Consider the following 23,864-nt stretch of genomic DNA (forward strand, 5'->3'; position numbering starts at 1 on the left):
TTAAAATGCCTCAACATTTCTTGGGGATGTTTCTCAAGATTATAGTAGAGGTTTATTGCGATTTTATCAATGATTATTACATTCTTACACATATCCTATGATGTTTTTAACCCTTAGGCACAGGAGTAACTACAGGGTCAGACACCACAGCAGGGTCACACACCTCAACAGGTAAGGAGAACTTTAGACCTCCTCTAACTTTACAGGTGGAAAGTATTGACATCTTGATCGTAACCTTAACCTTTATATTTTTCTTAGAAACCACGTCGCCGACCAGACAGCCATCTGGTAAGACTATGCTTTGAATATGTCCCAGCCTTTAGCACCGTGCTCATTCCTCAAACGTTTTCAGCGTCAATGGAATTGTCTACAGAGGATTCTAGGGAACACTGTTCTCTGTAACAGATTTCTTCCTCTGTCTTCCTATTTCTTATTTAAATGAAATTCTACTATGTAGAGCACGGAGGTTTCAATCACAGTATAAACATTTTGATTTTTCCTCCCATTACACACGAGTGTATAGCTAGTTGTACCTGTTTTGATGGAAAATGGAATGGTGTGGCACATATGAATCTCTATCTTCATAGCGGAATCTGTAACTTCTTATATCATTCTTCTTTCTTTCCTCATAGAAGGTAAAAAGGCAGCGACTGAATCTTCTGGTAAGCAGCTCTGGTCTACCTCAATTTTCCGGTAGTCGAGTGGATATTATTCAATGTATAGAAGAAGGATGGAATGGGCGGATGGACAAGTTCTAGACATGCAGAGTTGTGGAAAAGGAGAGGGAGGCACAACGTTCTCGTCAATATCTGACTGAGTTCAGCAACCCCCTCCGGCTCGTTTCGCATAGCCTTACATTCTCGTACATTGGATGGCCGAATAATTAGTTCAAGAGTTCACTTAGGACATATGGAAAGAAGTGTCTGGGAGATACAAAATCACAAGCTGTTGTTCGTCATGTAGGACTTGGTGGGAAGTTACCTGCTTAGATGGGGTATTCATGAAAGTCAGAGAAATCATTTTAAATGCCTCAAAATTCCTTGGTGATGTTTCTCAGTAATATAGTAGAGGTGGATGGCGATTTTATCAATGATTATTACATTCTTACACATATCCTATGATGTTTCCAACCCTTAGGCCCAGGAGCAACTACAAGGTCACAGACCTCAGCAGGTATGGAGAACTTTAGACCTCCTCTTAGTTGAAAGGTGGAAAGTATTGGCATCGTGATCGTAACCTTAACCTTTATTTTTTTCTTAGAAACCACGTCGCCAATCGGACAGCCATCTGGTAGGAAGATGCTTTGAATATGTCCCAGCTGTTAGCACCGTACTCATTCCTCAAAAGTTTTCAGCATCAATGGAAATGACTACAGAGGATTCTAGGGAACTCTGTTCTCTGTCAGAGATTTCTTCCTCGTTCTTCCTGTTTCTTCTTTAAACAAAATTATACTAGGCAGAGCACGAAAGTTTCAATCACAGTATTAACATTTTGATTCCAACCTCCAGTTGCAAACGAGAGTATGGTTAGTTGTACCTGTTTTGATGTATAGGAACTGCTGTGGCACATATGAATCTCTATCTTCATAGCAGAATATGTGACTTCTTATATACTTATTCTTCTTTCATGTCCCCTAGATGGTAAAAAGGCAGCCACTGAATCTTCTGGTAAGCAGCTCTGGTCTACCTCAATTTTCCGGTAGTCGAGTGGATATTGTTCAATGTATAGATGAAGGATGGGTTGGGTGGATGGACAAGTTTTAGATATGCAGAATTGTGGTAAAGGAGGAGAGGGAGTCACAACGTTCTCGTAAATATCTGAGTGAGTTCAGCAACCCCCTACCTTGAACCATGATAGGGGCTCGTTTCGCATAGCCTTACCTTCTCTTACATTGGATGGCCGAGTAATTAGTTCAAGGGTTCACTTAGGACATATGGAAAGAAGTGTCTGGGAGATACAAACTCACAAGCTGTCGTTCGTCAATCAGGACTTGGTGGGAAGTTACCTGCTTAGATGGGGAATTTATGAAAGTCACAGAAATCATTTAAAATGCCTCAACATTTCTTGGGGATGTTTCTCAAGATTATAGTAGAGGTTTATTGCGATTTTATCAATGATTATTACATTCTTACACATATCCTATGATGTTTTTAACCCTTAGGCACAGGAGTAACTACAGGGTCAGACACCACAGCAGGGTCACACACCTCAACAGGTAAGGAGAACTTTAGACCTCCTCTAACTTTACAGGTGGAAAGTATTGACATCTTGATCGTAACCTTAACCTTTATGTTTTTCTTAGAAACCACGTCGCCGACCAGACAGCCATCTGGTAAGACTATGCTTTGAATATGTCCCAGCCTTTAGCACCGTGCTCATTCCTCAAACGTTTTCAGCGTCAATGGAATTGTCTACAGAGGATTCTAGGGAACACTGTTCTCTGTAACAGATTTCTTCCTCTGTCTTCCTATTTCTTATTTAAATGAAATTCTACTATGCAGAGCACGGAGGTTTCAATCACAGTATAAACATTTTGATTTTTCCTCCCATTACACACGAGTGTATAGCTAGTTGTACCTGTTTTGATGGAAAATGGAATGGTGTGGCACATATGAATCTCTATCTTCATAGCGGAATCTGTAACTTCTTATATCATTCTTCTTTCTTTCCCTCTAGAAGGTAAAAAGGCAGCGACTGAATCTTCTGGTAAGCAGCTCTGGTCTACCTCAATTTTCCGGTAGTCGAGTGGATATTGTTCAATGTATAGAAGAAGGATGGAATGGGCGGATGGACAAGTTCTAGATATGCAGAGTTGTGGAAAAGGAGAGGGAGGCACAACGTCAATATCTGACTGAGTTCAGCAACCCCCTCCGGCTCGTTTCGCATAGCCTTACCTTCTCTTACATTGGATGGCCGAATAATTAGTTCAAGAGTTCACTTAGGACATATGGAAAGAAGTGTCTGGGAGATACAAAATCACAAGCTGTTGTTCGTCATGTAGGACTTGGTGGGAAGTTACCTGCTTAGATGGGGTATTCATGAAAGTCAGAGAAATCATTTTAAATGCCTCAAAATTCCTTGGTGATGTTTCTCAGTAATATAGTAGAGGTGGATGGCGATTTTATCAATGATTATTACATTCTTACACATATCCTATGATGTTTCCAACCCTTAGGCCCAGGAGCAACTACAAGGTCACAGACCTCAGCAGGTAAGGAGAACTTTAGACCTCCTCTTAGTTGAAAGGTGGAAAGTATTGGCATCGTGATCGTAACCTTAACCTTTATTTTTTTCTTAGAAACCACGTCGCCAATCGGACAGCCATCTGGTAGGAAGATGCTTTGAATATGTCCCAGCTGTTAGCACCGTACTCATTCCTCAAAAGTTTTCAGCATCAATGGAAATGACTACAGAGGATTCTAGGGAACTCTGTTCTCTGTCAGAGATTTCTTCCTCGTTCTTCCTGTTTCTTCTTTAAACAAAATTATACTAGGCAGAGCACGAAGGTTTCAATCACAGTATTAACATTTTGATTCCAACCTCCAGTTGCAAACGAGAGTATGGTTAGTTGTACCTGTTTTGATGTATAGGAACTGCTGTGGCACATATGAATCTCTATCTTCATAGCAGAATATGTGACTTCTTATATACTTATTCTTCTTTCATGTCCCCTAGATGGTAAAAAGGCAGCCACTGAATCTTCTGGTAAGCAGCTCTGGTCTACCTCAATTTTCCGGTAGTCGAGTGGATATTGTTCAATGTATAGATGAAGGATGGGTTGGGTGGATGGACAAGTTTTAGATATGCAGAATTGTGGTAAAGGAGGAGAGGGAGGCACAACGTTCTCGTAAATATCTGAGTGAGTTCAGCAACCCCCTACCTTGAACCATGATAGGGGCTCGTTTCGCATAGCCTTACCTTCTCTTACATTGGATGGCCGAGTAATTAGTTCAAGGGTTCACTTAGGACATATGGGAAGAAGTGTCTGGGAGATACAAACTCACAAGCTGTCGTTCGTCAATCAGGACTTGGTGGGAAGTTACCTGCTTAGATGGGGAATTTATGAAAGTCACAGAAATCATTTAAAATGCCTCAACATTTCTTGGGGATGTTTCTCAAGATTATAGTAGAGGTTTATTGCGATTTTATCAATGATTATTACATTCTTACACATATCCTATGATGTTTTTAACCCTTAGGCACAGGAGTAACTACAGGGTCAGACACCACAGCAGGGTCACACACCTCAACAGGTAAGGAGAACTTTAGACCTCCTCTAACTTTACAGGTGGAAAGTATTGACATCTTGATCGTAACCTTAACCTTTATATTTTTCTTAGAAACCACGTCGCCGACCAGACAGCCATCTGGTAAGACTATGCTTTGAATATGTCCCAGCCTTTAGCACCGTGCTCATTCCTCAAACGTTTTCAGCGTCAATGGAATTGTCTACAGAGGATTCTAGGGAACCCTGTTCTCTGTAACAGATTTCTTCCTCTGTCTTCCTATTTCTTATTTAAATGAAATTCTACTATGCAGAGCACGGAGGTTTCAATCACAGTATAAACATTTTGATTTTTCCTCCCATTACACACGAGTGTATAGCTAGTTGTACCTGTTTTGATGGAAAATGGAATGGTGTGGCACATATGAATCTCTATCTTCATAGCGGAATCTGTAACTTCTTATATCATTCTTCTTTCTTTCCCTCTAGAAGGTAAAAAGGCAGCGACTGAATATTCTGGTAAGCAGCTCTGGTCTACCTCAATTTTCCGGTAGTCGAGTGGATATTATTCAATGTATAGAAGAAGGATGGAATGGGCGGATGGACAAGTTCTAGACATGCAGAGTTGTGGAAAAGGAGAGGGAGGCACAACGTTCTCGTCAATATCTGACTGAGTTCAGCAACCCCCTCCGGCTCGTTTCGCATAGCCTTACCTTCTCGTACATTGGATGGCCGAATAATTAGTTCAAGAGTTCACTTAGGACATATGGAAAGAAGTGTCTGGGAGATACAAAATCACAAGCTGTTGTTCGTCATGTAGGACTTGGTGGGAAGTTACCTGCTTAGATGGGGTATTCATGAAAGTCAGAGAAATCATTTTAAATGCCTCAAAATTCCTTGGTGATGTTTCTCAGTAATATAGTAGAGGTGGATGGCGATTTTATCAATGATTATTACATTCTTACACATATCCTATGATGTTTCCAACCCTTAGGCCCAGGAGCAACTACAAGGTCACAGACCTCAGCAGGTAAGGAGAACTTTAGACCTCCTCTTAGTTGACAGGTGGAAAGTATTGGCATCGTGATCGTAACCTTAACCTTTATTTTTTTCTTAGAAACCACGTCGCCAATCGGACAGCCATCTGGTAGGAAGATGCTTTGAATATGTCCCAGCTGTTAGCACCGTACTCATTCCTCAAAAGTTTTCAGCATCAATGGAAATGACTACAGAGGATTCTAGGGAACTCTGTTCTCTGTCAGAGATTTCTTCCTCGTTCTTCCTGTTTCTTCTTTAAACAAAATTATACTAGGCAGAGCACGAAAGTTTCAATCACAGTATTAACATTTTGATTCCAACCTCCAGTTGCAAACGAGAGTATGGTTAGTTGTACCTGTTTTGATGTATAGGAACTGCTGTGGCACATATGAATCTCTATCTTCATAGCAGAATATGTGACTTCTTATATACTTATTCTTCTTTCATGTCCCCTAGATGGTAAAAAGGCAGCCACTGAATCTTCTGGTAAGCAGCTCTGGTCTACCTCAATTTTCCGGTAGTCGAGTGGATATTGTTCAATGTATAGATGAAGGATGGGTTGGGTGGATGGACAAGTTTTAGATATGCAGAATTGTGGTAAAGGAGGAGAGGGAGTCACAACGTTCTCGTAAATATCTGAGTGAGTTCAGCAACCCCCTACCTTGAACCATGATAGGGGCTCGTTTCGCATAGCCTTACCTTCTCTTACATTGGATGGCCGAGTAATTAGTTCAAGGGTTCACTTAGGACATATGGAAAGAAGTGTCTGGGAGATACAAACTCACAAGCTGTCGTTCGTCAATCAGGACTTGGTGGGAAGTTACCTGCTTAGATGGGGAATTTATGAAAGTCACAGAAATCATTTAAAATGCCTCAACATTTCTTGGGGATGTTTCTCAAGATTATAGTAGAGGTTTATTGCGATTTTATCAATGATTATTACATTCTTACACATATCCTATGATGTTTTTAACCCTTAGGCACAGGAGTAACTACAGGGTCAGACACCACAGCAGGGTCACACACCTCAACAGGTAAGGAGAACTTTAGACCTCCTCTAACTTTACAGGTGGAAAGTATTGACATCTTGATCGTAACCTTAACCTTTATGTTTTTCTTAGAAACCACGTCGCCGACCAGACAGCCATCTGGTAAGACTATGCTTTGAATATGTCCCAGCCTTTAGCACCGTGCTCATTCCTCAAACGTTTTCAGCGTCAATGGAATTGTCTACAGAGGATTCTAGGGAACACTGTTCTCTGTAACAGATTTCTTCCTCTGTCTTCCTATTTCTTATTTAAATGAAATTCTACTATGCAGAGCACGGAGGTTTCAATCACAGTATAAACATTTTGATTTTTCCTCCCATTACACACGAGTGTATAGCTAGTTGTACCTGTTTTGATGGAAAATGGAATGGTGTGGCACATATGAATCTCTATCTTCATAGCGGAATCTGTAACTTCTTATATCATTCTTCTTTCTTTCCCTCTAGAAGGTAAAAAGGCAGCGACTGAATCTTCTGGTAAGCAGCTCTGGTCTACCTCAATTTTCCGGTAGTCGAGTGGATATTGTTCAATGTATAGAAGAAGGATGGAATGGGCGGATGGACAAGTTCTAGATATGCAGAGTTGTGGAAAAGGAGAGGGAGGCACAACGTCAATATCTGACTGAGTTCAGCAACCCCCTCCGGCTCGTTTCGCATAGCCTTACCTTCTCTTACATTGGATGGCCGAATAATTAGTTCAAGAGTTCACTTAGGACATATGGAAAGAAGTGTCTGGGAGATACAAAATCACAAGCTGTTGTTCGTCATGTAGGACTTGGTGGGAAGTTACCTGCTTAGATGGGGTATTCATGAAAGTCAGAGAAATCATTTTAAATGCCTCAAAATTCCTTGGTGATGTTTCTCAGTAATATAGTAGAGGTGGATGGCGATTTTATCAATGATTATTACATTCTTACACATATCCTATGATGTTTCCAACCCTTAGGCCCAGGAGCAACTACAAGGTCACAGACCTCAGCAGGTAAGGAGAACTTTAGACCTCCTCTTAGTTGAAAGGTGGAAAGTATTGGCATCGTGATCGTAACCTTAACCTTTATTTTTTTCTTAGAAACCACGTCGCCAATCGGACAGCCATCTGGTAGGAAGATGCTTTGAATATGTCCCAGCTGTTAGCACCGTACTCATTCCTCAAAAGTTTTCAGCATCAATGGAAATGACTACAGAGGATTCTAGGGAACTCTGTTCTCTGTCAGAGATTTCTTCCTCGTTCTTCCTGTTTCTTCTTTAAACAAAATTATACTAGGCAGAGCACGAAGGTTTCAATCACAGTATTAACATTTTGATTCCAACCTCCAGTTGCAAACGAGAGTATGGTTAGTTGTACCTGTTTTGATGTATAGGAACTGCTGTGGCACATATGAATCTCTATCTTCATAGCAGAATATGTGACTTCTTATATACTTATTCTTCTTTCATGTCCCCTAGATGGTAAAAAGGCAGCCACTGAATCTTCTGGTAAGCAGCTCTGGTCTACCTCAATTTTCCGGTAGTCGAGTGGATATTGTTCAATGTATAGATGAAGGATGGGTTGGGTGGATGGACAAGTTTTAGATATGCAGAATTGTGGTAAAGGAGGAGAGGGAGGCACAACGTTCTCGTAAATATCTGAGTGAGTTCAGCAACCCCCTACCTTGAACCATGATAGGGGCTCGTTTCGCATAGCCTTACCTTCTCTTACATTGGATGGCCGAGTAATTAGTTCAAGGGTTCACTTAGGACATATGGGAAGAAGTGTCTGGGAGATACAAACTCACAAGCTGTCGTTCGTCAATCAGGACTTGGTGGGAAGTTACCTGCTTAGATGGGGAATTTATGAAAGTCACAGAAATCATTTAAAATGCCTCAACATTTCTTGGGGATGTTTCTCAAGATTATAGTAGAGGTTTATTGCGATTTTATCAATGATTATTACATTCTTACACATATCCTATGATGTTTTTAACCCTTAGGCACAGGAGTAACTACAGGGTCAGACACCACAGCAGGGTCACACACCTCAACAGGTAAGGAGAACTTTAGACCTCCTCTAACTTTACAGGTGGAAAGTATTGACATCTTGATCGTAACCTTAACCTTTATATTTTTCTTAGAAACCACGTCGCCGACCAGACAGCCATCTGGTAAGACTATGCTTTGAATATGTCCCAGCCTTTAGCACCGTGCTCATTCCTCAAACGTTTTCAGCGTCAATGGAATTGTCTACAGAGGATTCTAGGGAACCCTGTTCTCTGTAACAGATTTCTTCCTCTGTCTTCCTATTTCTTATTTAAATGAAATTCTACTATGCAGAGCACGGAGGTTTCAATCACAGTATAAACATTTTGATTTTTCCTCCCATTACACACGAGTGTATAGCTAGTTGTACCTGTTTTGATGGAAAATGGAATGGTGTGGCACATATGAATCTCTATCTTCATAGCGGAATCTGTAACTTCTTATATCATTCTTCTTTCTTTCCCTCTAGAAGGTAAAAAGGCAGCGACTGAATATTCTGGTAAGCAGCTCTGGTCTACCTCAATTTTCCGGTAGTCGAGTGGATATCATTCAATGTATAGAAGAAGGATGGAATGGGCGGATGGACAAGTTCTAGACATGCAGAGTTGTGGAAAAGGAGAGGGAGGCACAACGTTCTCGTCAATATCTGACTGAGTTCAGCAACCCCCTCCGGCTCGTTTCGCATAGCCTTACCTTCTCGTACATTGGATGGCCGAATAATTAGTTCAAGAGTTCACTTAGGACATATGGAAAGAAGTGTCTGGGAGATACAAAATCACAAGCTGTTGTTCGTCATGTAGGACTTGGTGGGAAGTTACCTGCTTAGATGGGGTATTCATGAAAGTCAGAGAAATCATTTTAAATGCCTCAAAATTCCTTGGTGATGTTTCTCAGTAATATAGTAGAGGTGGATGGCGATTTTATCAATGATTATTACATTCTTACACATATCCTATGATGTTTCCAACCCTTAGGCCCAGGAGCAACTACAAGGTCACAGACCTCAGCAGGTAAGGAGAACTTTAGACCTCCTCTTAGTTGACAGGTGGAAAGTATTGGCATCGTGATCGTAACCTTAACCTTTATTTTTTTCTTAGAAACCACGTCGCCAATCGGACAGCCATCTGGTAGGAAGATGCTTTGAATATGTCCCAGCTGTTAGCACCGTACTCATTCCTCAAAAGTTTTCAGCATCAATGGAAACGACTACAGAGGATTCTAGGGAACTCTGTTCTCTGTCAGAGATTTCTTCCTCGTTCTTCCTGTTTCTTCTTTAAACAAAATTATACTAGGCAGAGCACGAAGGTTTCAATCACAGTATTAACATTTTGATTCCAACCTCCAGTTGCAAACGAGAGTATGGTTAGTTGTACCTGTTTTGATGTATAGGAACTGCTGTGGCACATATGAATCTCTATCTTCATAGCAGAATATGTGACTTCTTATATACTTATTCTTCTTTCATGTCCCCTAGATGGTAAAAAGGCAGCCACTGAATCTTCTGGTAAGCAGCTCTGGTCTACCTCAATTTTCCAGTAGTCGAGTGGATATTGTTCAATGTATAGATGAAGGATGGGTTGGGTGGATGGACAAGTTTTAGATATGCAGAATTGTGGTAAAGGAGGAGAGGGAGTCACAACGTTCTCGTAAATATCTGAGTGAGTTCAGCAACCCCCTACCTTGAACCATGATAGGGGCTCGTTTCGCATAGCCTTACCTTCTCTTACATTGGATGGCCGAGTAATTAGTTCAAGGGTTCACTTAGGACATATGGAAAGAAGTGTCTGGGAGATACAAACTCACAAGCTGTCGTTCGTCAATCAGGACTTGGTGGGAAGTTACCTGCTTAGATGGGGAATTTATGAAAGTCACAGAAATCATTTAAAATGCCTCAACATTTCTTGGGGATGTTTCTCAAGATTATAGTAGAGGTTTATTGCGATTTTATCAATGATTATTACATTCTTACACATATCCTATGATGTTTTTAACCCTTAGGCGCAGGAGTAACTACAGGGTCAGACACCACAGCAGGGTCACACACCTCAACAGGTAAGGAGAACTTTAGACCTCCTCTAACTTTACAGGTGGAAAGTATTGACATCTTGATCGTAACCTTAACCTTTATATTTTTCTTAGAAACCACGTCGCCGACCAGACAGCCATCTGGTAAGACTATGCTTTGAATATGTCCCAGCCTTTAGCACCGTGCTCATTCCTCAAACGTTTTCAGCGTCAATGGAATTGTCTACAGAGGATTCTAGGGAACTCTGTTCTCTGTCACAGATTTCTTCCTCTGTCTTCCTATTTCTTATTTAAATGAAATTCTGCTATGCAGAGCACGGAGGTTTCAATCACAGTATAAACATTTTGATTTTTCCTCCCATTACACACGAGTGTATAGCTAGTTGTACCTGTTTTGATGGAAAATGGAATGGTGTGGCACATATGAATCTCTATCTTCATAGCGGAATCTGTGACTTCTTATATAATTCTTCTTTCTTTTCCCCTAGAAGGTAAAAAGGCAGCGACTGAATCTTCTGGTAAGCAGCTCTGGTCTACCTCAATTTTCCGGTAGTCGAGTGGATATTGTTCAATGTATAGAAGAAGGATGGAATGGGCGGATGGACAAGTTCTAGATATGCAGAGTTGTGGAAAAGGAGAGGGAGGCACAACGTCAATATCTGACTGAGTTCAGCAACCCCCTCCGGCTCGTTTCGCATAGCCTTACCTTCTCGTACATTGGATGGCCGAATAATTAGTTCAAGAGTTCACTTAGGACATATGGAAAGAAGTGTCTGGGAGATACAAAATCACAAGCTGTTGTTCGTCATGTAGGACTTGGTGGGAAGTTACCTGCTTAGATGGGGTATTCATGAAAGTCAGAGAAATCATTTTAAATGCCTCAAAATTTCTTGGTGATGTTTCTCAGTAATATAGTAGAGGTGGATGGCGATTTTATCAATGATTATTACATTCTTACACATATCCTATGATGTTTCCAACCCTTAGGCCCAGGAGCAACTACAAGGTCACAGACCTCAGCAGGTAAGGAGAACTTTAGACCTCCTCTTAGTTGACAGGTGGAAAGTATTGGCATCGTGATCGTAACCTTAACCTTTATTTTTTTCTTAGAAACCACGTCGCCAACCGGACAGCCATCTGGTAGGAAGATGCTTTGAATATGTCCCAGCTGTTAGCACCGTACTCATTCCTCAAAAGTTTTCAGCATCAATGGAAATGACTACAGAGGATTCTAGGGAACTCTGTTCTCTGTCAGAGATTTCTTCCTCGTTCTTCCTGTTTCTTCTTTAAACAAAATTCTACTACGCAGAGCACGGAGGTTTCAATCACTTTATTAACATTTTGATTCTACCTCCAGTTACAAACGAGAGTATGGTTAGTTGTACTTGTTTTGATGTATAGGAACTGCTGTGGCACATATGAATCTCTATCTTCATAGCAGAATATGTGACTTCTTATATACTTATTCTTCTTTCATGTCCCCTAGATGGTAAAAAGGCAGCCACTGAATCTTCTGGTAAGCAGCTCTGGTCTACCTCAATTTTCCGGTAGTCGAGTGGATATTGTTCAATGTATAGATGAAGGATGGGTTGGGTGGATGGACAAGTTTTAGATATGCAGAATTGTGGTAAAGGAGGAGAGGGAGGCACAACGTTCTCGTAAATATCTGAGTGAGTTCAGCAACCCCCTACCTTGAACCATGATAGGGGCTCGTTTCGCATAGCCTTACCTTCTCTTACATTGGATGGCCGAGTAATTAGTTCAAGGGTTCACTTAGGACATATGGAAAGAAGTGTCTGGGAGATACAAACTCACAAGCTGTCGTTCGTCAATCAGGACTTGGTGAGAAGTTACCTGCTTAGATGGGGAATTTATGAAAGTCACAGAAATCATTTAAAATGCCTCAACATTTTTTTGGGATGTTTCTCAAGAATATAGTAGAGGTTTATTGCGATTTTATCAATGATTATTACATTCTTACACATATCCTATGATGTTTTTAACCCTTAGGCAAAGGAGCAACTACAGGGTCACACACCACATCAGGGTCACACACCTCAACAGGTCAGGAGAACTTTAGAACTCCTCTAACTTTACAGGTGGAAATATTGACATCTTGATCGTAACCTTAACCTTTATATTTTTCTTAGAAACCACGTCGCCAACCAGACAGCCATCTGGTAAGACTATGCTTTGAATATGTCCCAGCCTTTAGCACCGTGCTCATTCCTCAAACGTTTTCAGCGTCAATGGAATTGTCTACAGAGGATTCTAGGGAACTCTGTTCTCTGTAACAGATTTCTTCCTCTTTCTTCCTATTTCTTATTTAAATGATATTCTACTATGCAGAGCACAGAGGTTTCAATAACAGTATAAACATTATGATTTTTCCTCCCATTACACACGAGTGTATAGCTAGTTGTACCTGTTTTGATGGAAAATGGAATGGTGTGGCACATATGAATCTCTATCTTCATAGCGGAATCTGTGACTTCTTATATAATTCTTCTTTCTTTTCCCCTAGAAGGTAAAAAGGCAGCGACTGAATCTTCTGGTAAGCAGCTCTGGTCTACCTCAATTTTCCGGTAGTCGAGTGGATATTGTTCAATGTATAGAAGAAGGATGGAATGGGCGGATGGACAAGTTCTAGATATGCAGAGTTGTGGAAAAGGAGAGGGAGGCACAACGTCAATATCTGACTGAGTTCAGCAACCCCCTCCGGCTCGTTTCGCATAGCCTTACCTTCTCGTACATTGGATGGCCGAATAATTAGTTCAAGAGTTCACTTAGGACATATGGAAAGAAGTGTCTGGGAGATACAAAATCACAAGCTGTTGTTCGTCATGTAGGACTTGGTGGGAAGTTACCTGCTTAGATGGGGTATTCATGAAAGTCAGAGAAATCATTTTAAATGCCTCAAAATTTCTTGGTGATGTTTCTCAGTAATATAGTAGAGGTGGATGGCGATTTTATCAATGATTATTACATTCTTACACATATCCTATGATGTTTCCAACCCTTAGGCCCAGGAGCAACTACAAGGTCACAGACCTCAGCAGGTAAGGAGAACTTTAGACCTCCTCTTAGTTGACAGGTGGAAAGTATTGGCATCGTGATCGTAACCTTAACCTTTATTTTTTTCTTAGAAACCACGTCGCCAACCGGACAGCCATCTGGTAGGAAGATGCTTTGAATATGTCCCACCTGTTAGCACCGTACTCATTCCTCAAACGTTTTCAGCATCAATGGAAATGACTACAGAGGATTCTAGGGAACTCTGTTCTCTGTCAGAGATTTCTTCCTCGTTCTTCCTGTTTCTTCTTTAAACAAAATTCTACTACGCAGAGCACGGAGGTTTCAATCACTTTATTAACATTTTGATTCTACCTCCAGTTACAAACGAGAGTATGGTTAGTTGTACCTGTTTTGATGTATAGGAACTGCTGTGGCACATATGAATCTCTATCTTCATAGCAGAATATGTGACTTCTTATATACTTATTCTTCTTTCATGTCCCCTAGATGGTAAAAAGGCAGCCACTGAATCTTCTGGTAAGCAGCTCTGGTCTACCTCAATTTTCCGGTAGTCGAGTGGATATTGTTCAATGTATAGATGAAGGATGGGTTGGGTGGATGGACAAGTTTTAGATATGCAGAATTGTGGTAAAGGAGGAGAGGGAGGCACAACGTTCTCGTAAATATCTGAGTGAGTTCAGCAACCCCCTACCTTGAACCATGATAGGGGCTCGTTTCGCATAGCCTTACCTTCTCTTACATTGGATGGCCGAGTAATTAGTTCAAGGGTTCACTTAGGACATATGGAAAGAAGTGTCTGGGAGATACAAACTCACAAGCTGTCGTTCGTCAATCAGGACTTGGTGGGAAGTTACCTGCTTAGATGGGGAATTTATGAAAGTCACAGAAATCATTTAAAATGCCTCAACATTTCTTGGGGATGTTTCTCAAGAATATAGTAGAGGTTTATTGCGATTTTATAAATGATTATTACATTCTTACACATATCCTATGATGTTTTTAACCCTTAGGCACAGGAGCAACTACAGGGTCACACACCACAGCAGGGTCACACACCTCAACAGGTAAGGAGAACTTTAGAACTCCTCTAACTTTACAGGTGGAAAATATTGACATCTTGACCGTAACCTTAACCTTTATATTTTTCTTAGAAACCACGTCGCCAACCAGACAGCCATCTGGTAAGACTATGCTTTGAATATGTCCCAGCCTTTAGCACCGTGCTCATTCCTCAAAAGTTTTCAGCATCAATGGAAGTGTCTACAGAGGATTCTAGGGAACCCTGTTCTCTGTCACAGATTTCTTCCTCTTTCTTCCTCTTTCTTCTTTAAACGAAATTCTACTATGCAGAGCACGGAGGTTTCAATCACAGTATAAACATTTTGATTTTTCCTCCCATTACACACGAGTGTATAGCTAGTTGTACCTGTTTTGATGGAAAATGGAATGGTGTGGCACATATGAATCTCTATCTTCATAGCGGAATCTGTGACTTCTTATATAATTCTTCTTTCTTTTCCCCTAGAAGGTAAAAAGGCAGCGACTGAATCTTCTGGTAAGCAGCTCTGGTCTACCACAATTTTCCGGTAGTCGAGTGGATATTGTTCAATGTATAGAAGAAGGATGGAATGGGCGGATGGACAAGTTCTAGATATGCAGAGTTGTGGAAAAGGAGAGGGAGGCACAACGTCAATATCTGACTGAGTTCAGCAACCCCCTCCGGCTCGTTTCGCATAGCCTTACCTTCTCGTACATTGGATGGCCGAATAATTAGTTCAAGGGTTCACTTAGGACATATGGAAAGAAGTGTCTGGGAGATACAAAATCACAAGCTGTTGTTCGTCATGTAGGACTTGGTGGGAAGTTACCTGCTTAGATGGGGTATTCATGAAAGTCAGAGAAATCATTTTAAATGCCTCAAAATTTCTTGGTGATGTTTCTCAGTAATATAGTAGAGGTGGATGGCGATTTTATCAATGATTATTACATTCTTACACATATCCTATGATGTTTCCAACCCTTAGGCCCAGGAGCAACTACAAGGTCACAGACCTCAGCAGGTAAGGAGAACTTTAGACCTCCTCTTAGTTGACAGGTGGAAAGTATTGGCATCGTGATCGTAACCTTAACCTTTATTTTTTTCTTAGAAACCACGTCGCCAACCGGACAGCCATCTGGTAGGAAGATGCTTTGAATATGTCCCACCTGTTAGCACCGTACTCATTCCTCAAACGTTTTCAGCATCAATGGAAATGACTACAGAGGATTCTAGGGAACTCTGTTCTCTGTCAGAGATTTCTTCCTCGTTCTTCCTGTTTCTTCTTTAAACAAAATTCTACTACGCAGAGCACGGAGGTTTCAATCACTTTATTAACATTTTGATTCTACCTCCAGTTACAAACGAGAGTATGGTTAGTTGTACCTGTTTTGATGTATAGGAACTGCTGTGGCACATATGAATCTCTATCTTCATAGCAGAATATGTGACTTCTTATATACTTATTCTTCTTTCATGTCCCCTAGATGGTAAAAAGGCAGCCACTGAATCTTCTGGTAAGCAGCTCTGGTCTACCTCAATTTTCCGGTAGTCGAGTGGATATTGTTCAATGTATAGATGAAGGATGGGTTGGGTGGATGGACAAGTTTTAGATATGCAGAATTGTGGTAAAGGAGGAGAGGGAGGCACAACGTTCTCGTAAATATCTGAGTTCAGCAACCCCCTACCTTGAACCATGATAGGGGCTCGTTTCGCATAGCCTTACCTTCTCTTACATTGGATGGCCGAGTAATTAGTTCAAGGGTTCACTTAGGACATATGGAAAGAAGTGTCTGGGAGATACAAACTCACAAGCTGTCGTTCGTCAATCAGGACTTGGTGGGAAGTTACCTGCTTAGATGGGGAATTTATGAAAGTCACAGAAATCATTTAAAATGCCTCAACATTTCTTGGGGATGTTTCTCAAGAATATAGTAGAGGTTTATTGCGATTTTATAAATGATTATTACATTCTTACACATATCCTATGATGTTTTTAACCCTTAGGCACAGGAGCAACTACAGGGTCACACACCACAGCAGGGTCACACACCTCAACAGGTAAGGAGAACTTTAGAACTCCTCTAACTTTACAGGTGGAAAATATTGACATCTTGACCGTAACCTTAACCTTTATATTTTTCTTAGAAACCACGTCGCCAACCAGACAGCCATCTGGTAAGACTATGCTTTGAATATGTCCCAGCCTTTAGCAACGTGCTCATTCCTCAAAAGTTTTCAGCATCAATGGAAGTGTCTACAGAGGATTCTAGGGAACCCTGTTCTCTGTCACAGATTTCTTCCTCTTTCTTCCTCTTTCTTCTTTAAACGAAATTCTACTATGCAGAGCACGGAGGTTTCAATCACAGTATAAACATTTTGATTTTTCCTCCCATTACACACGAGTGTATAGCTAGTTGTACCTGTTTTGATGGAAAATGGAATGGTGTGGCACATATGAATCTCTATCTTCATAGCGGAATCTGTGACTTCTTATATAATTCTTCTTTCTTTTCCCCTAGAAGGTAAAAAGGCAGCGACTGAATCTTCTGGTAAGCAGCTCTGGTCTACCACAATTTTCCGGTAGTCGAGTGGATATTGTTCAATGTATAGAAGAAGGATGGAATGGGCGGATGGACAAGTTCTAGATATGCAGAGTTGTGGAAAAGGAGAGGGAGGCACAACGTCAATATCTGACTGAGTTCAGCAACCCCCTCCGGCTCGTTTCGCATAGCCTTACCTTCTCGTACATTGGATGGCCGAATAATTAGTTCAAGAGTTCACTTAGGACATATGGAAAGAAGTGTCTGGGAGATACAAAATCACAAGCTGTTGTTCGTCATGTAGGACTTGGTGGGAAGTTACCTGCTTAGATGGGGTATTCATGAAAGTCAGAGAAATCATTTTAAATGCCTCAAAATTTCTTGGTGATGTTTCTCAGTAATATAGTAGAGGTGGATGGCGATTTTATCAATGATTATTACATTCTTACACATATCCTATGATGTTTCCAACCCTTAGGCCCAGGAGCAACTACAAGGTCACAGACCTCAGCAGGTAAGGAGAACTTTAGACCTCCTCTTAGTTGACAGGTGAAGTATTGGCATCGTGATCGTAACCTTAACCTTTATTTTTTTCTTAGAAACCACGTCGCCAACCGGACAGCCATCTGGTAGGAAGATGCTTTGAATATGTCCCAGCTGTTAGCACCGTACTCATTCCTCAAAAGTTTTCAGCATCAATGGAAATGACTACAGAGGATTCTAGGGAACTCTGTTCTCTGTCAGAGATTTCTTCCTCGTTCTTCCTGTTTCTTCTTTAAACAAAATTCTACTACGCAGAGCACGGAGGTTTCAATCACAGTATTAACATTTTGATTCTACCTCCAGTTACAAACGAGAGTATGGTTAGTTGTACCTGTTTTGATGTATAGGAACTGCTGTGGCACATATGAATCTCTATCTTCATAGCAGAATATGTGACTTCTTATATACTTATTCTTCTTTCATGTCCCCTAGATGGTAAAAAGGCAGCCACTGAATCTTCTGGTAAGCAGCTCTGGTCTACCTCAATTTTCCGGTAGTCGAGTGGATATTGTTCAATGTATAGATGAAGGATGGGTTGGGTGGATGGACAAGTTTTAGATATGCAGAATTGTGGTAAAGGAGGAGAGGGAGGCACAACGTTCTCGTAAATATCTGAGTGAGTTCAGCAACCCCCTACCTTGAACCATGATAGGGGCTCGTTTCGCATAGCCTTACCTTCTCTTACATTGGATGGCCGAGTAATTAGTTCAAGGGTTCACTTAGGACATATGGAAAGAAGTGTCTGGGAGATACAAACTCACAAGCTGTCGTTCGTCAATCAGGACTTGGTGGGAAGTTACCTGCTTAGATGGGGAATTTATGAAAGTCACAGAAATCATTTAAAATGCCTCAACATTTCTTGGGGATGTTTCTCAAGAATATAGTAGAGGTTTATTGTGATTTTTTCAATGATTATTACATTCTTACACATATCCTATGATGTTTTTAACCCTTAGGCACAGGAGCAACTACAGGGTCACACACCACAGCAGGGTCACACACCTCAACAGGTAAGGAGAACTTTAGACCTCCTCTAACTTTACAGGTGGAAAATATTGACATCTTGACCGTAACCTTAACCTTTATATTTTTCTTAGAAACCACGTCGCCAACCAGACAGCCATCTGGTAAGACTATGCTTTGAATATGTCCCAGCCTTTAGCACCGTGCTCATTCCTCAAAAGTTTTCAGCATCAATGGAAGTGTCTACAGAGGATTCTAGGGAACCCTGTTCTCTGTCACAGATTTCTTCCTCTTTCTTCCTCTTTCTTATTTAAACGAAATTCTACTATGCAGAGCACGGAGGTTTCAATCACAGTATAAACATTTTGATTTTTCCTCCCATTACACACGAGTGTATAGCTAGTTGTACCTGTTTTGATGGAAAATGGAATGGTGTGGCACATATGAATCTCTGTCTTCATAGCGGAATCTGTGACTTCTTATATAATTCTTCTTTCTTTTCCCCTAGAAGGTAAAAAGGCAGCGACTGAATCTTCTGGTAAGCAGCTCTGGTCTACCTCAATTTTCCGGTAGTCGAGTGGATATTGTTCAATGTATAGAAGAAGGATGGAATGGGCGGATGGACAAGTTCTAGATATGCAGAGTTGTGGAAAAGGAGAGGGAGGCACAACGTCAATATCTGACTGAGTTCAGCAACCCCCCCCCCGGCTCGTTTCGCATAGCCTTACCTTCTCGTACATTGGATGGCCGAATAATTAGTTCAAGAGTTCACTTAGGACATATGGAAAGAAGTGTCTGGGAGATACAAAATCACAAGCTGTTGTTCGTCATGTAGGACTTGGTGGGAAGTTACCTGCTTAGATGGGGTATTCATGAAAGTCAGAGAAATCATTTTAAATGCCTCAAAATTTCTTGGTGATGTTTCTCAGTAATATAGTAGAGGTGGATGGCGATTTTATCAATGATTATTACATTCTTACACATATCCTATGATGTTTCCAACCCTTAGGCCCAGGAGCAACTACAAGGTCACAGACCTCAGCAGGTAAGGAGAACTTTAGACCTCCTCTTAGTTGACAGGTGGAAAGTATTGGCATCGTGATCGTAACCTTAACCTTTATTTTTTTCTTAGAAACCACGTCGCCAACCGGACAGCCATCTGGTAGGAAGATGCTTTGAATATGTCCCAGCTGTTAGCACCGTACTCATTCCTCAAAAGTTTTCAGCATCTATGGAAATGACTACAGAGGATTCTAGGGAACTCTGTTCTCTGTCAGAGATTTCTTCCTCGTTCTTCCTGTTTCTTCTTTAAACAAAATTCTACTACGCAGAGCACGGAGGTTTCAATCACAGTATTAACATTTTGATTCTACCTCCAGTTACAAACGAGAGTATGGTTAGTTGTACCTGTTTTGATGTATAGGAACTGCTGTGGCACATATGAATCTCTATCTTCATAGCAGAATATGTGACTTCTTATATACTTATTCTTCTTTCATGTCCCCTAGATGGTAAAAAGGCAGCCACTGAATCTTCTGGTAAGCAGCTCTGGTCTACCACAATTTTCCGGTAGTCGAGTGGATATTGTTCAATGTATAGATGAAGGATGGGTTGGGTGGATGGACAAGTTTTAGATATGCAGAATTGTGGTAAAGGAGGAGAGGGAGGCACAACGTTCTCGTAAATATCTGAGTGAGTTCAGCAACCCCCTACCTTGAACCATGATAGGGGCTCGTTTCGCATAGCCTTACCTTCTCTTACATTGGATGGCCGAGTAATTAGTTCAAGGGTTCACTTAGGACATATGGAAAGAAGTGTCTGGGAGATACAAACTCACAAGCTGTCGTTCGTCAATCAGGACTTGGTGGGAAGTTACCTGCTTAGATGGGGAATTTATGAAAGTCACAGAAATCATTTAAAATGCCTCAACATTTCTTGGGGATGTTTCTCAAGAATATAGTAGAGGTTTATTGTGATTTTTTCAATGATTATTACATTCTTACACATATCCTATGATGTTTTTAACCCTTAGGCACAGGAGCAACTACAGGGTCACACACCACAGCAGGGTCACACACCTCAACAGGTAAGGAGAACTTTAGACCTCCTCTAACTTTACAGGTGGAAAATATTGACATCTTGACCGTAACCTTAACCTTTATATTTTTCTTAGAAACCACGTCGCCAACCAGACAGCCATCTGGTAAGACTATGCTTTGAATATGTCCCAGCCTTTAGCACCGTGCTCATTCCTCAAAAGTTTTCAGCATCAATGGAAGTGTCTACAGAGGATTCTAGGGAACCCTGTTCTCTGTCACAGATTTCTTCCTCTTTCTTCCTCTTTCTTATTTAAACGAAATTCTACTATGCAGAGCACGGAGGTTTCAATCACAGTATAAACATTTTGATTTTTCCTCCCATTACACACGAGTGTATAGCTAGTTGTACCTGTTTTGATGGAAAATGGAATGGTGTGGCACATATGAATCTCTGTCTTCATAGCGGAATCTTTAAACAAAATTCTACTACGCAGAGCACGGAGGTTTCAATCACTTTATTAACATTTTGATTCTACCTCCAGTTACAAACGAGAGTATGGTTAGTTGTACCTGTTTTGATGTATAGGAACTGCTGTGGCACATATGAATCTCTATCTTCATAGCAGAATATGTGACTTCTTATATACTTATTCTTCTTTCATGTCCCCTAGATGGTAAAAAGGCAGCCACTGAATCTTCTGGTAAGCAGCTCTGGTCTACCTCAATTTTCCGGTAGTCGAGTGGATATTGTTCAATGTATAGATGAAGGATGGGTTGGGTGGATGGACAAGTTTTAGATATGCAGAATTGTGGTAAAGGAGGAGAGGGAGGCACAACGTTCTCGTAAATATCTGAGTGAGTTCAGCAACCCCCTACCTTGAACCATGATAGGGGCTCGTTTCGCATAGCCTTACCTTCTCTTACATTGGATGGCCGAGTAATTAGTTCAAGGGTTCACTTAGGACATATGGAAAGAAGTGTCTGGGAGATACAAACTCACAAGCTGTCGTTCGTCAATCAGGACTTGGTGGGAAGTTACCTGCTTAGATGGGGAATTTATGAAAGTCACAGAAATCATTTAAAATGCCTCAACATTTCTTGGGGATGTTTCTCAAGAATATAGTAGAGGTTTATTGCGATTTTTCAATGATTATTACATTCTTACACATATCCTATGATGTTTTTAACCCTTAGGCAAAGGAGCAACTACAGGGTCACACACCACAGCAGGGTCACACACCTCAACAGGTAAGGAGAACTTTAGAACTCCTCTAACTTTACAGGTGGAAAGTATTGACATCTTGATCGTAACCTTAACCTTTATATTTTTCTTAGAAACCACGTCGCCAACCAGACAGCCATCTGGTAAGACTATGCTTTGAATATGTCCCAGCCTTTAGCACCGTGCTCATTCCTCAAACGTTTTCAGCGTCAATGGAATTGTCTACAGAGGATTCTAGGGAACTCTGTTCTCTGTAACAGATTTCTTCCTCTTTCTTCCTATTTCTTATTTAAATGAAATTCTACTATGCAGAGCACGGAGGTTTCAATCACAGTATAAACATTTTGATTTTTCCTCCCATTACACACGAGTGTATAGCTAGTTGTACGTGTTTTGATGGAAAATGGAATGGTGTGGCACATATGAATCTCTATCTTCATAGCGGAATCTGTGACTTCTTATATAATTCTTCTTTCTTTTCCCCTAGAAGGTAAAAAGGCAGCGACTGAATCTTCTGGTAAGCAGCTCTGGTCTACCTCAATTTTCCGGTAGTCGAGTGGATATTGTTCAATGTATAGAAGAAGGATGGAATGGGCGGATGGACAAGTTCTAGATATGCAGAGTTGTGGAAAAGGAGAGGGAGGCACAACGTCAATATCTGACTGTGTTCAGCAACCCCCTCCGGCTCGTTTCGCATAGCCTTACCTTCTCGTACATTGGATGGCCGAATAATTAGTTCAAGAGTTCACTTCGGACATATGGAAAGAAGTGTCTGGGAGATACAAAATCACAAGCTGTTGTTCGTCATGTAGGACTTGGTGGGAAGTTACCTGCTTAGATGGGGTATTCATGAAAGTCAGAGAAATCATTTTAAATGCCTCAAAATTTCTTGGTGATGTTTCTCAGTAATATAGTAGAGGTGGATGGCGATTTTATCAATGATTATTACATTCTTACACATATCCTATGATGTTTCCAACCCTTAGGCCCAGGAGCAACTACAAGGTCACAGACCTCAGCTGGTAAGGAGAACTTTAGACCTCCTCTTAGTTGACAGGTGGAAAGTATTGGCATCGTGATCGTAACCTTAACCTTTATTTTTTTCTTAGAAACCACGTCGCCAACCGGACAGCCATCTGGTAGGAAGATGCTTTGAATATGTCCCAGCTGTTAGCACCGTACTCATTCCTCAAAAGTTTTCAGCATCAATGGAAATGACTACAGAGGATTCTAGGGAACTCTGTTCTCTGTCAGAGATTTCTTCCTCGTTCTTCCTGTTTCTTCTTTAAACAAAATTCTACTACGCAGAGCACGGAGGTTTCAATCACAGTATTAACATTTTGATTCTACCTCCAGTTACAAACGAGAGTATGGTTAGTTGTACCTGTTTTGATGTATAGGAACTGCTGTGGCACATATGAATCTCTATCTTCATAGCAGAATATGTGACTTCTTATATACTTATTCTTCTTTCATGTCCCCTAGATGGTATAAAGGCAGCCACTGAATCTTCTGGTAAGCAGCTCTGGTCTACCTCAATTTTCCGGTAGTCGAGTGGATATTGTTCAATGTATAGATGAAGGATGGGTTGGGTGGATGGACAAGTTTTAGATATGCAGAATTGTGGTAAAGGAGGAGAGGGAGGCACAACGTTCTCGTAAATATCTGAGTGAGTTCAGCAACCCCCTACCTTGAACCATGATAGGGGCTCGTTTCGCATAGCCTTACCTTCTCTTACATTGGATGGCCGAGTAATTAGTTCAAGGGTTCACTTAGGACATATGGAAAGAAGTGTCTGGGAGATACAAACTCACAAGCTGTCGTTCGTCAATCAGGACTTGGTGGGAAGTTACCTGCTTAGATGGGGAATTTATGAAAGTCACAGAAATCATTTAAAATGCCTCAACATTTCTTGGGGATGTTTCTCAAGAATATAGTAGAGGTTTATTGCGATTTTTTCAATGATTATTACATTCTTACACATATCCTATGATGTTTTTAACCCTTCGGCAAAGGAGCAACTACAGGGTCACACACCACAGCAGGGTCACACACCTCAACAGGTCAGGAGAACTTTAGAACTCCTCTAACTTTACAGGTGGAAATATTGACATCTTGATCGTAACCTTA

The 23,864-nt window shown here is 41.0% G+C and overlaps 2 protein-coding genes across 2 annotated transcripts in view; both read left to right on the top strand.

The window, feature by feature from the left end:
* DMBT1 (deleted in malignant brain tumors 1) overlaps positions 1–23,864 on the top strand; it is a 219,150-nt gene that overhangs the window by 24,286 nt on the left and 171,000 nt on the right. The gene's annotated exons all lie outside the window — the stretch shown is intronic.
* Positions 1–23,864, top strand: part of LOC143842725 (uncharacterized) — a 121,077-nt gene that overhangs the window by 10,140 nt on the left and 87,073 nt on the right. The window contains exons 11-16 of the mRNA XM_077347888.1: positions 118–171; positions 2,162–2,215; positions 4,200–4,253; positions 6,244–6,297; positions 8,282–8,335; positions 10,326–10,379. Of these exons, the coding sequence (XP_077204003.1) occupies positions 118–171; positions 2,162–2,215; positions 4,200–4,253; positions 6,244–6,297; positions 8,282–8,335; positions 10,326–10,379 (324 nt within the window). The remainder of the gene's footprint in view (positions 1–117; positions 172–2,161; positions 2,216–4,199; positions 4,254–6,243; positions 6,298–8,281; positions 8,336–10,325; positions 10,380–23,864) is intronic.

This window comes from Paroedura picta, chromosome 8 (assembly GCF_049243985.1).
Source record: "Paroedura picta isolate Pp20150507F chromosome 8, Ppicta_v3.0, whole genome shotgun sequence".
NCBI lineage: Eukaryota > Metazoa > Chordata > Lepidosauria > Squamata > Gekkonidae > Paroedura > Paroedura picta.